Source organism: Crassostrea angulata, chromosome 8 (genome assembly GCF_025612915.1).
Source record: "Crassostrea angulata isolate pt1a10 chromosome 8, ASM2561291v2, whole genome shotgun sequence".
In the NCBI taxonomy this organism is placed as follows: Eukaryota; Metazoa; Mollusca; class Bivalvia; order Ostreida; family Ostreidae; genus Magallana; species Magallana angulata.
Window position 1 is genome coordinate 48,858,852 of NC_069118.1, and position 18,703 is coordinate 48,877,554.

An 18,703-nucleotide genomic window follows, 5' to 3' on the forward strand; every position below is an offset into this window, starting at 1 on the left:
TCTCGGGAGACAGGCTTCGTGCTGTTTGGCGCAATCGGTCAATATTTTGGACATCCGATGATCCATTAAAGGTATGTAGATTTTTCTGCGTACAAGTATTTGGTCTATTTTCAGTTGCATATAACATGAACATTATGAAAGATGAATGCACTTTGTGACATAAGTTTTTGTTATTGCAGATTTTTTTTCATGGCTTCGAGTCTGAATGAGACAATTTAATTTACACCTTGAACCAGTGACATAAGCTTGAACTATTGAACTATTTCAAATTTAATTTTTACCCTCAGGACTTTCACGCCGCAATAATGTAGCTGTGAGGAGAATGACATGATCACATTGTATGGGCATGGTCATTATGAGGTATATATATCCATACACATGCAGCTGGCCACTGATTGAGCTAGTATATGTGTATGACATGGATAACTTATAGATAGAAGGAAATGGCAGTGAACAATCACATCTTATCCGCAATGAAGAGGAAGGACGTGGAGAGAGCCTCCATGTTGCTGCTAACCCCGGGTTATGATGTCAACACAGTCTCCAGATCAGCAGGCACCCCTCTGAACTATGCCACCAAAATGGGTATAAAAAACTGTCATGCACATAATAAATATATATATATACATGTATTAGATAAACCAGATCTTGCCGCTTCTCGATCACCCCTGCAATAAATGAAGTTTACATCACAATTTCTAAATTGAAAATTGAGCAATGACGAGTATACTGGTAGATACTTGGCAAATATTTGACATATATTGATAGGCTTGTTGTGCAAATCAGCATTTTTAACCAAATATTGAAACATATAACATATAAAATTTAGTAAAAATACATTTGATTGGATAATGTCAAGTGCAAATGTGCAATAAGGGTGTATGTAACTAAAGTAGCATGCAGTAAACACTCTTGATAATGCATATACAAAATCATGCACATTCTGATTGCTACTGAACTATATAATTACTAGATTTTAATCAGTTGCTATACACTGAAACGACTGCATAGTTCCATTGACAAAAATTATCAGACAATGAGTATAAATCAAGTTACTGTCATCTATTGTATGTGACGTACAGTCATGTAAATCATGTAATGTTGTTTAGTGCAGATGTTGATACATATCGATCTGTAGACATTTTATTCTAAAAATTTATTTGAAGTTTTGAATACCTTATTGCAGGATTGATTCCATTGATTGAGAAACTGATCAGCCTGGGAGCTGACATCAACTGTCTGGACAAAGATAAAAACACAGTTCTCCACCATGCTTGTCAACATGGTCCAAGGGAGATCATCCAAATCCTAGTCAAAGCAGGATGCAGTCTGTATAAGGCAGGGTTAAAAGCCATTTAATTATCAGCATAAACAAACACAATTACAAAATGTACAGTAAATGGCAAATGCTTTATACAGCCATATTAATTAAATTATCTTCATCTTAAATACCTATACCTGATCAAAGTAAAGATTTGTCTTTTTAAAAATTATTCAGGCCAATGCGGACGGTGACTTGCCGATTCATCTGGCCGCTACCAGCGGTCACACCGAGGCTGTGGAGGAACTGTTGCACGCTGGGATGGATATCGACGCCTTGAACACGATCACTGAACACACCCCACTGGAACTGGCTGTGTGTTATGAACAAGTTCACATGGTGGAGTTTCTGTTGAACAGGAAGGCCAAACTTGAAATTCCTTCGTAAGAAAGCTAGCTAGTTCATAAGTTTACATAACATGGCATCTGCATGCCAAGTGTATGCCTTACATAGTACACTAAATAAATCAATGAATGGTCAATCTTCTACTTGTACATGCTGTATTTGCAATTATATTTAATGTATGGCAAAATTTTGAATTATATGAGTGTTAAAATATTTTTTGAGAGTTCAATTCATAATAAATCCTTTCAAAATAGAGTACTATTGTTCAGGTGAGCGATATGTGGCCAATGGGCCTCTTGTCTTTCTGACTATCTATCCCAACTGTGTGGGGTTTTTTCATGCTCAGATATTTTATTATACAGGCGAAAAACAATGGGAGATACTGCCCTGCACCAAGCATCACACATGGGAAACGTGGCCCTGATAGAGACTCTATTAAAGTTCGGAGCAGACGTCAACCAGATGAACTCGAGCGGTGAGACTCCATTCCAGACGGCAGTGTCGGACAATAGACTGGCATCGATGAAAGCCCTGATCTTGGCAAACTGCGACATGAACAAATATCGCTACATTTCACCGCTGTCTCTAGCCTGTCTCGGAAACAGACACAGAATCATACGATACTTACTCTCAGAGGGTTACAACGTCTCCGCGGACCAAAGCTTTAAAGAGGTTTCTAACGTCAGACTTGAAGAGACAGCACCATTACTGCTGGAACTGCTTCATTATAAATGTGCCAATCCCCCGACACTCAAGGAAGCGTGTCGGTTCAAGATGCGGAGGATTCTGGGTAAATGGCTCACTGAAGCTGCCACAAGTCTTCCCTTACCAAAACTGTTGATGGAATGGGTAAACAATGACTTCATATACTGACAGTTTTTTGATACTGCTGCAGTTATTTTGTATTTAAATGAACTAGTACCTCTTAACCTGTAATAAGCCTGTCCAAGTGAAGGCATATGAGAATGTGCAGGCTTTTTTCAAAAATTAATTTGCAAGCAAGCTACATATACATGTAGTGTGAAAGGTATTTTTTGGTTGAAATATGCCAGCTTTTGGTAATTATGATGTTAAAGTATCATGGGGATGTGCTGGCTACAGGATTGGGGGGGGGGCTTTTTTTCTTTTTTACAAATTAGTTTGCAAGAAACTAAGCATAAAAAAAAAATCAATACTTGGTTAGAAAAATCACTTACTGAAAATTCCTAATTAAACATGAGGAATTAATATCCGCGTAAAATTGCGAGAAGCCTGTCTTGCGAATTTTAAAATCTCGCTTTTAATTTTCAGACATGTAAACTACATGAAACTATGATAAAATTTCGGCAATCGCGATTTTATGTTCTCGCGATTTGATGGAAAACTGTTGAATCATGGAATTAAGAACTCGCGTAAAATAAGGAATCTACAGTATTTAGATAAAAAAAATTGATGTATTGTAACTAATGTATCGTGTGTGAAATTAATTAAAATGTGTATTTGTTAAGAGATCAATTGTGATACATTTAGTTAGATGCTTGGGTCTTTTTTAGGAATTGATACTTTGATGAATGAAACCTCATACTTGTTCTGAATTAGTTTATGCTAATTGTAATGAACATTGATTTCAATTTTTATTTCATTGCAAGAAATTTTAAAATTTTATGATTTTTTATACACTCTTTTTTTAATTTGAAGATGTGGCTTTTGAAAACAGTACCATGTATTGATTGACATAGGTATTCATTCTGAGAGCATAAATTTTATTCTTTTCAGTTTTCATATTTTTTTTTCTATAATGGGATTGAATGCTAGTTTATTTCCTAAAAATTTCCATTGTTATAACGTTATCATACATGTACGATTTACCATAGAGCTTTCAAGTGTGATACTGAAGTTGGCCAGAAATAATGAATTTTAGTTTCTCGGAGCCAAAAATGCAACAGGCAGGGGTTAAACTTTATTCTTTTCAATTGGAACCTGTCTGGCCTAAATATTATTCTTTATTTTGTCAGGCGAAAAAAATTCAAAAATATAAAGACGCAGGCAGGTATTTTGTTTCATTGCAAAATTTATGAAGGGTAATATGGTATTATACATATATCTTAAAATTGAAAAAAAGCAATTTATTTTCTTTGCCCCTTTTCAATAGGTAGAATTAAATCTTTGGTGAAGCATTTCATTAATATGGCAATGCCTGAGAAACAAATCGGTTATTTTATTTTGCCTAATGAGCTTCAAATAAAAAATGTGTTATTCTCTTTCTTCAATATGTCAGTAACATTGATTAAAGAGGTAAATGTAGGATTTTGAGCGTTATATGTGGAAGTGCCCGAGAAACTAATTTCTAATTTTGTTTTCTATTTTGGCCCCATCAATACATACATTTTGATTTGTTTGTTATTTTTATGTTATTGATAGTGAACATTAGTCATTACATATGTTTTTAAGATTCTAACCTTATTTTTACACAATATGTGTTAATTAACCTTATTTGTTATTACATGTAATTGTTTTGCTGTTTACTTTTAAAATGTTTGGAAATATCACATTCCTCTCCCAGTAATTAAACATGATGTTAAGAATTCTGTAATATTAATTGTTTTTATTTAGGTACTAGAGAAACTCTGTCTCATTGGTTTACATGGTAACAAACCCACTCTTCTACTGACTAGTCTGTAGTCGATGTAACATAACTTCTTCTAGTTGTGTATTCCAAGGCCAAGAATTATCAGGACTTTGGAAGGGGGTATCTGGGAGGGGTAGGGGTTTAGGAGCATCTGGACTGAAATCCCACCAACCCAACCTGGCAAACAAAATTATTCCTAGTCTTGGTACCCCCCCCCCCCCCCCCCCCCAACTAGAAAATTTTCTAGATCTTACGCATGGTTCGGGTCAGAATCTGTTCAGTGAGCAAAGCTGTATTACATGTTGTGTAAATCACAATTATGACAAGGAAACCATGTATCTTGTCCATTGCTCACCCAAGTAACAATGGCCGATTTTGATCCAATATCTTTAAGCTATTAACCAAGCCCAGCTCCAACTTCATGTGATTCTAATTTGAAATTGTAACACACGAGGCAGATCGAGTTTTTGTTTCATTTGCAGAAATGACTTTTTTAATGAAGAATTTTCAAATTGCGCATTCAATTAAGTGGACGCCTGTTAAATGTTGAATGCTATCGTATAAAGGAAACAAACCTGAATTCAAAAGTATGTACAGGTATTTTTCTTTAATCCCCACTGCCTTAATACCTACATGAACCACCAATTTCATTTCATTATCACTTCATTTTGTTCAGGTAAATATATCGTAGAATGCTATGATTACACATATATGAAATATAACAAATAGAAAAACAGACGTTATCACAGCACTATGCAACGTCAAAAGAATCAATTTGTTTAATTATTATTATATACATGTAGATTACATGACATACAAATGATAATTTTTACCAAGGATAACCCATAGAAGCCTTGTTAAAAGGCTTATTTCCATTGCATGGGTTCCTTATATAACAATTAAGTAAATAACAAAGGTGCACTACAAATTTACACAATGGAATTTAGGCAGGGTACTACAAAGGAGTATATAGCATAATGCTTTGAAAAATGATATGTTTCCTTAATTATTTCCAAAGAAAGCGTTTTATTGGTTAAATGTCTTATTTGCATTGCTTAAATTCAACCTCTCAAATGGATTGTATAATCAGATATGCGACGGCTGTTAGATTATAGAAAAACCTTTTCTCACGTCTGATTTTGTGAAATGTCAAAGACGATCTTAACAAATATGATTTCTATATTGTAGAAATTCCAATTTACATAAACAATTAAATGAAATCATCAAAAGAGTACAAAAAGGGTACAGATAAATGACGGTCATGAAAACTAAATAAGATATTTCAGTTGTTCGGTTATTTCAGTAAGTAATTATGAATTGAATTTTTAGACGTCTATCTTTTTAATGGGATTCCATGCATATACGACTGTCAATATCTTTGCTATCCAAGGGTTTACGATCCGTTCCTCTCCTCTACAACCTTTTAGAAGAGCGGATCGTAAACCCTTGGCTAGCGAAGATGGACTACCAACTGCTAAACTGTTACCGCGTTAGTTACTTACATAACATTTTAAAGCTATACACGCTATAATTTGCGTCAATTTTGAATAACGGGGAAATGCTTTAAAAAAGTTACCTTTATGCTGTTAATTACAATATGTTCATTCGATCACGTAAAAAAAAAACATCAAATATTAAACAATTAATAAAAAATATTTATTTTCCTGCCAGGAAAGTAATGCCTCCTAATGAATATCAATATACCACGTGATATCGACAGCTAAATTTAGTCTATCAGGCAAAACTCTGTGTAGGGTCAACATCTTCATAATTGTAATATTTTTACAAAGGAAAGGACATTTTCAGTAAAGCATAAATTTGTCCAAAATACATGTACAAAAAATACGATTCTATGAGTATATATATGAATACTTCCTTAAGAAATAATGACGTAGACCAATGTATTTCCCCTATGTGCTATTTTTAGAAACTGTAAGTGTTAGTGCAAAAGTAAGGGTATCGTGAGTGGCAAACGTATTTTATTTATTGTACATGTATGTATTTCAAACTAACAACTGTTAAGCATATTAAAAATCAAGTCGGATATCTAATTAGGCAAACAATAACGGCAACCTGATTTCATGCGGACATGCGCAATGAGGTCGGTTTAGCTCTTCCTTCATCAATATTCACGAAAAGGTAATACTTTCCTGGCAGGAAAATTAACAATTAAAAATCTATATCTTTGTAACGAGAAGGAATTCACCATTGTAATTGACAGAATAAAGGGAAATTTTATAAGTAGACAAACACATGCGTTTTCACTGTCATTCAAAATCGACGCCAATTAAGTATAGCGTGTATAGCTTTAACACATACGGAAGTGCATTTCGGCAGTAAGCAGCTGGCAGCAAATAGTTGGCAATGATTTACTGCCAACCCAGGGGCGTAGCTTAAGTTTGTTTAATGTGGAAGCAAATTAAGGAAAGGGTTTGGGGGCCGCCCAACGGGTCCAGGGGGGAAGCCCGTGTGGGGGCTCAGGGGGCGAAGCCCCCGGAAGCTGGCGAGTTTTTAGCATTTCAGACACTTAAATTTGAGTATCCAGAAAGAGGAGTTTCATCAATATAACCCCTGTTTTTATGTTGTTTAAAAATGCTTGCTTCATCACCATCATAAAATTAACTATAAAGAAGAAAAAGTTGTGTCTGATTTATGATGTGATTAATTTAATTTTTATCTAATAAGTCTTGTGCTTTCTCTCCTACTGGTTTATAACATTTTTGTCTACAAAAATACTCTTACGATACAAAAAATAATTATATATTTAAACTTTAAAATTCAGTTAATTCTCGATAATCTATTCATAATCATTGTCAACCTGTCACTCAGGTTATGGAATTGTATGGATAAAATAATATACAAATATCAGAAGAGCAACTTATATTTTTTTTTTATTTATTGAAAAAAAGGCAAGTCGTCTTTGCTTTTCTCAGCAAAATCTGAAATAACAGCCGCTAAATTGACTGGTATGCCTGTAAATGTGTAAAGTTGCTAAAGACGACATTCTTTGTCCCGTCATTATTGACCCGAGGTATGCCTTTTAAGCGACGCATGACGCTGAAACAGCGTTCTGCGGTTGCTGAAGTTACGATACATACATGCAAACATTTCCAAACATTTGAAAATATAAGTAGCCTAAGGATAAAACAAAGCGACAAGCGAAACAATAAAATCAAACTTTGTAACTGAACAAGTGTAAGACCTAGCCATTGCCCTGTTGTTCGAGGTCTTCTAGAGAAGATACAACAACGTTGTATGCGGCTTAAAGGTACTCTTATTTATATCTATTTATTTAGGTTCAATATTTTTATAATAATTTGAATAATTAATTTTTTTTATTTGCCTTTTTTTATTTACAAAACAATGTGGAAGCAAATCCTTCCGTGCTTCAGTGAAAGCTACGCCACTGCAACTGCTTATTGTCACTGTTCACAGCTTGCTGCCAACTGCTCACTGCCATATGTATTATGCATGGGTTCTGCTCGCATGCAAAGATAGCCAGAAAAGTCATGCATAAAAAAGAAACATTTGGTGAGATGTTATTATATCGTGTTCGAGATAACGTCAATTTTTGTTAGCAGTTAGAATATGTAATGGACATGAAATATCGCTTACACCCCGTTTTCTTTGCAGGTTATTCAAGGGTTCTGTGTCCACTTTAAGATGCTTCCCTCCCTCCCCGCAAAGATGTCGCTTCCCCCTTCCCGCCTCGAAAAAAATGTATGCATGAATGAAATAAACTTAAACGTCCACACTTTACTTCACTAATACAAATAAAACAACAAACAATATGATGCATTTTAGCGCACTGTGGTGGGACAATAGAAAATAACCAAAGAAAGGGAGAGAAAAGTGTTTTATTCAACATAAATAATCATAATTTATAATCCTAATTTTATAGAAACTTGCAATCTCTTAACCACAGAATCTTTGATATACATGTTTTTGCTTGAAACACTTTTCCACCGACCATGCCTCTGAAGACATCTATCATTGACACCTGAATTAGCTGCAACGGAAGCACCACCGGACCTGAGTGAATGAATACCAATATTTAAATTTGGAGCAACAGTTTTTAACTTGTTAACAATGTTTCTTTAGCTGCAGTGTAAATAATAGGTTTATTTTTCTTTATAAACTTGGCAACACCTTTGCTTCTGAACACTGGCTTGAAAATAAAATCTGACAACAAATTAATATTTGCAGCCGATACATAACGTAAAAACATACTGTAAGGACAGGCACATGTGACACCCTTGGCTAACAAAACCTCATTTCCTTGTCTTAATTGATCATTTTTATTTTTCAATAAAAAGCTTTAAATACTCATCTTCAACAAATATGTTGTTACATTTTAAAGAACTTATTTCATCAAATCTTAAAAACCCAGCAAATCCAAATAAAATCATAACTAAATTTCTCAAAATCAAAACATCACTTGTGTCTTTATGCAATGAACACAAACTCTGTAACATCTCGGTATCAACTGGATCTTTTCTACGCACAGGTTTTGCGAATAATCTTTTGGCTGAATCTTGAAGAGATTTGACGTATGAATTTTCTGTGGGATCATCCAGACCGCATATGCTGTGCATCCATTTAATCGAATAAATTGTAGAGTTCACAGAAGCATAAGACGCGCCATTATCCAACAAATGTGTTATATATAACGCAACGTGCACCGGTTTTGCTGGTAATTCACTGTATCCATGACTTCTTATAAACGTTGTCCATCGTTGAAAACTGTGTGTATACGCTTTATTTGTACTTTCACTTTTCGATAACAGAAGATACTTTGACAGTTAATTGCTAAGAGTTCCGAGGTTACTTTGTAAAGGAACTCCGCTATCCACTACTGCTCTTTTTCTACGTGTACCTGTAAGTTACTGTTTAATCCTAAAATCAAAAAATCAAAATATATTCCCAAGACAAAACAAAATTTTTAAATTTTTTACCGTCATACAAAATCGGCCAAAATGGAGCCGATTTCCATTCCGGCACAATTAATTTGCTTTTGCATTGTCTGCAACAAGCTTGTTAATAGCTTTTGGTATCAAAGTTGGAGGTGGAACCAACCAAGTATAATATACACTTATAAGAATATTTCCAACACATTAAGAACAACACAACTTAGGTGTGAGCCAGACGAGCTTTGCGGGCAGCTGGCCTTTAATGATAATATATCATCGATATCATGTGTACATAAAGTGTAACAAAAAATATAATTCCCCATGAATGACGTTAAAAAATATTTGAAAAAACTATGGAAACCTGTGTCCGAACGCAAGTGTAAATAACGTCTAGGGGCGAATATCGGACTTATTCATACATTATTATAAATATTATTATTAATTACGGAATGCTATATAATTCACTAAATATAGTGACATCAAAAAACTTGAAAAAGAATGTAAGCTTTGTGCGCTGAGTGAAACTGGCTAGAATGACCTTTACTATTAACTCTGACCTTTTATACTGGCCTTCCTATGGCCCCGCCCTGTATTCCTACGCGAATCTATTCGAACACGTTAATATCATACAACATTTTCCCGCTATTCTACGAAACGCGGGAAAACTATAGTATAATATACCTTTATAAGAATATTTCCAACACATTAAGAACAACACAACTTAGGTGTGAGCCAGACGAGCTTAGAATTAAATGTTCAAAAGTAAGCAAAGTATGAAATATTATGCGAAATAGTTTAAGTACTGAAAAAAAAAACCAACAAAACAAAACATGTAACCTGACTGTCTTTTGTTTGTTATCATAATCCCAAATTTTTTGAAACTGAAAGTCTGCTTTCTAAACTGTCTTTTACATAACCTTCTTTAGACAAATCTGATGCCCATCGTCCGTGCTTTTTCCAACATCGCTCGTTCACGTTGGAATTTGCTGCTGCTGTCGCGCCTCCCGATCGTAAGGAATGAAGACCAATGTTGACATTTCCCATAACGGATTTAAGTTTTGATAACATGCACTCTCTTGCTCGTGTGTAACTCAGTTTTTTATTTATGTATATTAACTTTAAACCCTCCTTGGATTTAAACACGGACTTAAACAAAAAATGATCAGAAAAAATGTCTATATTTCCTAGCGATATATAACGTTGCAACATTTTTACCGGACAAGCCGAAGTAACACCCGCTGAAATTAGTATTTCGTTTCCTTGTCTATATTGGTCAGTTTTGCTTTTGTTGATGAAAATTTTGACGTATACATCTAAAAATCTAACATCTGAACAACGAAGTGAACTTAGTTCCTCGTAGCGTAAAAAACCTGCAAAGGAAAGTAGAATCATGCACATATCACGCACTTCCATTAAACTGGAACTATCTGCATAAATATCACACAATAATACGAGATCTTTAGTCGTGACGACTTCTTTTTTGATAACTCTGGCTTTGTTGTTGCGTTTGGAAGCTTCTACTATATTTTTAATGAATTGATGTTTTGTTGGATCTTCATATCCTAAAATGGAATGCGCCCACTTGATAGCGTACACAGCACTGGATATAACATGAAAAGAACATCCGATATTCAACAAATACGTTAGATAAAGAGCGACATGCATTGAATTGGCTGGAATAGCTGATTTTCCTTTGTTCGTAATGAATTTTGACCACCTATTGAATGACGACATATATTTTTTGCTTATGTTTTCACTTCTGAATTTCACAATATATTCACACATTTTTTCTGCTAGAGCTGCATTGTCCGCTGATGATGTGTCGATACCCGCTAAAAATAAACTCTGATGAAATGCTGTTAAAGGCCATTTCTGGTTCCCCTTCGCTTAAGCTGGTGTTGGCTTCTATCAATTTTTCTCTTACGCTGTTGTTGAATTTGTACTGGGCTTCGTTTCCCTTCCTCTTGAAAACAAACGTCTTGTCGTTTGCTGCCTGAATCCTGGACAATTGCTGTTCGTGTTGCTGTTTTTGTTGTTTGGATATCTTTTGCTCGAATGAAGACAGTTTGGAGTCCATTATTTCTGAAACTCTTTGTAAGAATTCGTCATTTGGTGCTGCCATGCTGCCCGCGATAAAAGAATGTAAGCTTCGTGCGCTGAGTGAAACTGGCTAGAATGACCTTTACTATTAAATCTGACCTTTTATACTGGCCTTCCTATGGCCCCGCCCTGTATTCCTACGCGAATCTATTCGAACACGTTAATATCATACAACATTTTCCCGCTATTCTACGAAACGCGGGAAAACTATATTATTTTCACCCTTCCAACAAGCATTAAAAGCATCTACGCATTCTGTGTTTGGACACCAATACTTTGAGTTAAATCTAACGCACTTTTTGTTATAATGCGTAGCAAACCTGTCCACTGTATGAACACCCCACATTTTCTCAAAATGTTCAAAAATTTCATCATCTATTGACCAATCATCCATATCTGTCAATCGACTCAAAGTATCTGCTTTTTTATTTTCATTCCTTGGCTTCCAAACAGGATTGATTTGAATATCATTTTCTGAACATGTATTTAAAACATCTCCAGCAATATTATGCAAATAAGGTTTTCTACTGCCAATTTGTAAAATCGTAGGAACATTTTTGTTATCTGAAATAATTTTAACTTTTCCATTATTTAAATGTGAAACATTACTTTTCACAGCCCTGTTTACAGCCTCTTCCTATTTCCACAACTGATTTGAAGATCTCCACTAAGTAATTCCATAAGTAATGTTTTCATGTTATATGATACTTTTTTAAGTTAAGATAGAAAGTGTATGACTTTATTTATAAGCATTAAATTGCATTTTGCATGCTATTTTATGGAAAATTCTAACTATTCTAGCTCCTGAAATAGTCTGGTACCCTAGTGTTATGTACCCTGAATTTTTGGGAAGTAACAGGTTTGAATGTTAATAAATAAGGAATTATATATCAAGGAAAATTATATAAAATTGATTTCGTGTCGAGTCTCGTGTTTCATTAAAAGAGCATTAAAAGCAAGTAAATATGAGGTACATGGGCAAAGATATATGACATTCAAAGCAATGCGTTCTGTGTATTAAAATTAAAATTTTCACAGAGAATCGATTCCCATAAACGCCTATTACCATTGTAACTTAACTGTATAAGTCCTCTATTTTTCTTCCGTATTTCCAGGAAACATGGCTTCCAGCAGTGCGCAGGAGCGCGGGAAAAACAACATATATATATATATATATATATATATATATATATATATATATATATATATATATATATATATATATATATATATATATATATGTGTGTGTGTGTGTGTGTGTGTGTGTGTGTGTGTGTGTGTGTGTCAACATTTTAAAAGCTGGTATTTGTATCAAGTCATAAGCTCTGCATTATGTACTCTTAAGTATTTTACGTATCTTATCTTTTTAATTCCGTGTATTTTGTCGTCTTGGATTTCTCGTGTTAATATTTAGAAATGAAATCTATGTGACCAAATTTTGGGCGGAGCGTAAATGTATTAATTGCAGATCGAGTGGGACTATTATCGCCGTATCGCGTTTGAATTAAAAAAAATCTGCGATTTTCAGTATAGTTTTATTGTTACATAATAGAAATTTCTCGCGTTACGATAGTATAGCGAGAAATAGTTGTCCTAACGATATGAAAACGTATTTGTTTGCATAGAAACGGAGGTTACGTTTCGTATAGTTATTAGCATTTGTATACTTAGTGATAGCCAATGAAATAAGAGAGTCGAAAATGACGTGTTTGAGTAGTTTTCTGAAAGTCCTGGTGGTCAGTTTCTAGCGCACGCTCTAACCGAGCAAGTCAATTTTATGTGGGGACGCTAGGACAATGGAGATGAATCACGCAATTTCCGAACAAATCAATTTGGCAGTTTCCCGTCAGCAAACAGATCTGTTAAACAATTTGGAAAGAATGATAGACTCAAGGCTTTCGAATTTCCAACAAAATATCCAACAAATTTCATATCCAAGAAAATCTTAATGAGCATTACGTGTCCAGGAGGAAGGGTAAAGAAACCAATACAAACATGAAGCCCGGGTCTTGTCGAAATTAAAAGAAGCAAACGAGCATCTGAATTCCAACACGGTGAATGAAGAAATGGTTGAGGCCGCAAAATCTAGCATAAATGAAGGTATGGAACTGGTGAAAAATAGACAAAAGATCATAAAATTAGCAGATTCGTCCCAGTTAAGATGGAAAGTGGTAAAAGAATATGAAACGAATCCAATCGCGGCAGACTCGGACGACGAGAAAAAGATGTATCGGGCACAGATGAGGGCGGAAAGAAAAGCCAGAGAGGATAGAATTTCCAGGAGACGGTCTTACAGATTCGCGCCTTATTACAAGAAGCCCGTGGCAGAGACTGCAACGCGAATGGAGACAGATGACAAGTCAACAGCATCAACTAAACCGGGCAGATGTTACGACTGTGGGGCACGGGGCCTCTGGAGCCGGGACTGTCCAAGGAAAGATGAGTCTAACAAGATGAGTTAAAATTTTACTTCAATTTTGAGAAATTCTGGCGTAGTATATAACTTCATTTTCACTCATCATTTCCTTATTTTCATATCATTTTTTTACATACTCCCAAAAAAAGTGGGGGGGGGGGGGCAACTCAATGATAATTCAATTTTTTATATGTAAATTTTCAAAAATTGTTGCTGCGAGAAAAAGTGGGGGGGGGGGCAGGCCCCCCCCCCGGCCCCCCCTGATGCTACGTGCCTGGGTATATCAACTGCTGGATATATATTTACAAAAGTTTTAAGGGAACCCGTGAAGTTTTTGAGAGCAAAAGGTATGAAGATCATTACTTTTCTAGATGATGGCATTGGGGCTGAATCTTGTATAGATAAAGCAAAAAATGTTAGCATTTGCGTTAAACAACAGTTAGAAATTCTGGGATTTTTGTTTGCTGATGATAAATGTGAATGGCTTCCAACACAACGTAGAATTTGGTTAGGCCTGTTATGGGATATGGAAAAGGGGAAAATTTTTATTACAGAAGATATAATTGAGCGACTTATTTCTTCTTTAGAGTTTGTACATTTGAAGGTAATGAAAAATAAAATGTTTTTTCAAGTTAAAGAATTGGCAAAAATTGTGGGTCAGATTATTTCAATCAAGGCAGTTATTGGTAACACTGTTAGACTGAAGAAAAGATGTTTGTATGAATGCATAATGAGCAGAGCAAGTTGGCACTCGAAGGTAAAAATGTCTGTTAATTCTTTCAATGAAATTGAATTTTGGCGAGAAAGTTGAAATCGTTTGAACGAAAATGGCTGTCGTTTAGAAAGTTTTGATGCATCAGATGTATGCAATTTTCAATTATTTTGTGATGCCTCGGATGTAGGCTATGGTGGTTTTATTGAATGTATGTGGGATGAGAATCCAAAGGTCAGTATTGGAACTGTGTTTGGTAGTTGGACAGAAAATGAAAGTCAAAAGAAGTTCAACGTGGAATGGAAGATAGGTCGCGTCTGACCTTAAGAACTTTACAGAATCAAAATTTTATGAGGTCTGGAAAAATCATAGCATTCTACAAAATATAACTGTAACAATTGTTAATAATTTCAATTTAACGTGAAGACTGTTCTTCGATATTTGATGTACATGTGCTTACATGATATGCATGTATACTTACGTGCCGCTGAATACAAACTCGGATTATATCATAATTTTACAAATTATATAAATTAAACATTCTTTGTTTAAATACCCTTGACATCGAATGGATTACACGTTTTGAAATCCATACAATTCTTTATTCACTCAATTCAATTTACTCTATTCATACACGTACAAGAAAACAAATCAAACACACATAGTCTAATAATTTCCAGAGAAAAGATCAATCTTACATAGTTGGACTCGTTAATTCGGGGTGTTTTTGCGTTATATATATATACGCATTGCTCCGGGTCATTGGGTGACGGTTAGTTTACCAGGAATGATCTAATCATGCCACGGATAAGAAACTTTTACACATTGATAAACTGTTTCCTGGTGTACATTTTGGTGAAATTTCAAGGGTTTATCTTTTACCCCAAGGAAAAAAGGGTAAATGTCTTAATAATTTTCCAAACAGCCCTTGAAAATTCGGTTATTCTCGAAGTTTTACATGTGGGAGATTAACCAAATTCTCTACAGTGGCTTAAAAATCCAAAGAAAGGGAAACTATAACTGATTACTAAACGATATTTAAAAATATTGCTGGAAGGGGTCGTCTTTGGTATTTTGTTGTTGTTTTTAAAACAAAAAACCCCAAAACCCAAAATTCTCATACGTCGTAATTTCAAATTTTCTGGATTATTGAATGAGTCAATGTAAAAATAGATTTGATTATACATAATTAATTAAAGGCCTGCAAGTCGGTAAATATGTGATTCAACATCAACTTTCTTCATTGCGTAAGACAAACATCTTATTTTGTTTTGCCTCGGACTAGAATGTCGCGACGTCATTGGATGAAACGCGTCACGTGGCTGCCTTACAAATTTCTTTAAAAGGCAAGCGTCAAAATTTATAGCGCAACATGGCGGACGTAACGTTATTTGAACAGTCAGTAACAAACCTAATAAGTAATAGCATATGAAATGTTTTTAACAGAATATGTGCAGCACATTGCATGGATTCACTAGCAAATGGTAATAGCAATGATTATGTAGTACAGTAATAATAGCATTGGAGAATGTATACATGTACAATTCAACACATCGATTTAATTAAAACAATTCAATTGTTGAATAGTATATAAACCATTACGTTAAGTTTGAAGACTTTCCTAAGTTATAGAGTTCTCTAACATTGTTTACACATAATAGCTGTATAAATTTATACATTGGTGTTTTTTCCAATAGTATTTACTGATATATTTGGCTCGTAATTGCTGGTAGCGTGGACATATCAAGCTTAAGACAAAGTGATATTCATCCTCAATTTCAAATCTACAAAACTCACATATATTCTGTTATTTCGCAAAATATTTCTATGGCGTCACTTTCTATGGATAAATTATGTGATGACATTCTGATTTTACTGAGTTGTTTTTTTTGTTTTTTGTTTGTAAATACTAGGAATTTAATGGGTTTCACCAAATAATATTGTAGTGAAAACTGGTCAATAATGTTTCTATATAACATACATCTAGATTAACTATTTATATCTGCGCAAAGATTTTGCACAAAAGTATCAATTATTCTTATTTTATAATGCATGATTCTCCTGATTTATTCACATTAATTATTAAATATATCTTTCCAGTTTCCTTGTGTTTAAAACGCATGTTAACAAAACTTGCCTTGTCTAAACAAATCTGGAAATTTTCATCAGGAAATGGAAATTTTATTTAATTTTAGTTCATTTCAAAGATCCAAACCTTGAGTATTCTAAATGCATTTATAGATAATTTTGATATAATTACAAGATGGAAGATAATACAACCAAGATATCTAGAATGCCTTAATAATTCAGCCACTCTCTCAGGCATACCACAAATAAACATACACATGTATGAAGTAGAAATGGAAACTGGGGCTGAGTAAAACTATATACTATAAATAGGAATGGTTTTTCATTGTTAATTCATCTTGTTTAAACAAGTATGTACTTTGGCCATTCAGGAAGTTTCCACTTAATTCGTCGACAAATTAAATGTAGCTAGGACGGTCGTGTTTTAAATGTTGCATCCTTTTGCGCCCTCTTCTGATCCGGCGCATGCGCAGTTCTGTAAAATTAGGAGGGTATTCCCAAATATAGCTAAATTGTACTCACGTATACGCACGGGTTTTTATGTTAGTTCTGTTTAAAAAAAAAAAATAAGGTAAGTCATAAGTACGTCATTCTTGGGATTGATGCATGGTTCGCAAGCTACTGTACTTTACTTTTACGTCAAATTTAAAGTTCATGAGGCATTCAAAATATATGAGCTGATCTACTGATGATTTTCAAATGTATAAATCAGGCACGTAGCATCAGGGGGGGGCCAGGGGGGGGGGGGGGCCTGGCCCCTCACTTTTTCTCGCAGCAACAATTTTTTTAAAATTTACATAAAAAAAATGGAATTATCATAGAGTTCCCCCCCCCCCCACTTTTTTGGGAGTATGTAAAAAATTGATATGAAAATAAGGAAATGAGAAGTGAAATTGAAGTTATATAGTAAGCCAGCCCCCCCCCCCCCCCCCCCCCCGGATTAGGATTTTAAAGATTTTGGAAACATAACATTTTTTTTTTTTTTTTTTTTTTTATATTTGCTTGTCAAGATTTTTTGGATGAGTCTGCCCCCCCCCCCCCCACTTTCAAAAACGATGCTTCGTGCCTGTAAATATAGACTTGTATCTGAATGTTTTTCCTGTTATTTAATTTTCCTAAACGTCCATTTTCCAAAAACATCATGTATATAATCAAATACTTCCTATTGCGAAAAGGTTTATATCGTATATGTGATGACATTAATTGATTCAAAACAAAATTATTTGTATACGATCGACTGAGCACAAAACAAATACAAGCTATATATATATATAGCTATGTATGTAAATAATAATCAACATACATGTACGTATGAACATAAAGAATCGAAGTTCATTTAAGTCAAATTATCGACATTTCCAAGCGTGAATTGCTTGCTTTTTGTATTAGTCTTTTCTACCAATGGAAACTTGCCTCCGTACATTAATAACATACCAGATACATTGCATATCGTATATATAACCACATGATGCACCAAATATAGAAGTGAACCAATAAAAATATTTGCAATTCTTATTCATTTTCATTGTCCTTTTTTGACAGAACTCACAAAGCAATGCAAAGATAATACATTTAATAACTTTGAAAAAAAATTACAAAGGATAATTTTATGTTTTTCTTTAAAATTTATGTTTATTATAAAATGCATTTAAAACGGTTTTTAACGAGTTCTTGAAAAATATGAGGGTTGAAATAAACAAATCCATTCATGCATTGTTTTGTAAAATGTGCAAATATTTCTTATGGCATTGCACCAAACCGGGCACTCCTCCAAATGTTATCACTATTATATCACAGGTACCTGAGGACAGCACCGACCCCCTTTCCATCCCCACCCCCCAATATAGAACCCTCTGGGACTTTACTCTCTTTTAATCTTTTATGACATATTTTTAATCGTGTTTATACACTCATTGCACAAGTTGCCTAACACAAACATTTTTTAATTTTTTTTTAAATCAGACCCTCTATATATATTTAATGTTTGTTTTTTTGAGGTACTTTTGTTATCACTATTGTATACCGGACAAAAATAACATTCTAAAAGATTATGAGCTGATTTCTGTATTATAATTCTATATTGCTGCAAGAATTTGCTAAGTATTACGTCATGTTGTAACGCGAATTCAAAATTAACAACATAACAAATAAATATAGAAAAATAATTTTTGTACAGGACAACAAACCTGTCATATTAATCATG

At 34.3% G+C, this 18,703-nt stretch overlaps 2 protein-coding genes across 2 annotated transcripts; one reads left to right on the forward strand and one right to left on the reverse strand.

Annotated features, from left to right (window-relative positions):
• Window positions 1-10: 10 nt before the first annotated feature.
• LOC128158692 (serine/threonine-protein phosphatase 6 regulatory ankyrin repeat subunit B-like) lies at window positions 11-2,865 on the forward strand. The gene is made up of 5 exons (XM_052821636.1): window positions 11-71; window positions 288-585; window positions 1,187-1,338; window positions 1,499-1,704; window positions 2,029-2,865. The coding sequence occupies exons 2-5, from the start codon at window positions 444-446 to the stop codon at window positions 2,537-2,539; spliced, it is 1,011 nt and encodes a 336-aa protein (XP_052677596.1). The 5' UTR covers window positions 11-71; window positions 288-443; the 3' UTR covers window positions 2,540-2,865.
• A 6,332-nt stretch (window positions 2,866-9,197) lies between these two features.
• Window positions 9,198-11,023, reverse strand: LOC128158694 (uncharacterized). Its single transcript, XM_052821638.1, has one exon. The coding sequence runs from the start codon at window positions 10,967-10,969 to the stop codon at window positions 10,043-10,045; it is 927 nt and encodes a 308-aa protein (XP_052677598.1). The 5' UTR covers window positions 10,970-11,023; the 3' UTR covers window positions 9,198-10,042.
• Between the last annotated feature and the right edge of the window lie 7,680 nt (window positions 11,024-18,703).

Coding starts and splice junctions, on each gene's coding strand:
- LOC128158692 (XM_052821636.1), top strand. CDS start 444: ATGGCAGTGAACAATCACATCTTATCCGCAATGAAGAGGAAGGACGTG. Junction 586..1,186: donor GAACTATGCCACCAAAATGG/GTATAAAAAACT, acceptor ACCTTATTGCAG/GATTGATTCCATTGATTGAG. Junction 1,705..2,028: donor GCCAAACTTGAAATTCCTTC/GTAAGAAAGCTA, acceptor TTTATTATACAG/GCGAAAAACAATGGGAGATA.
- LOC128158694 (XM_052821638.1), bottom strand. CDS start 10,969: ATGTGTGAATATATTGTGAAATTCAGAAGTGAAAACATAAGCAAAAAA.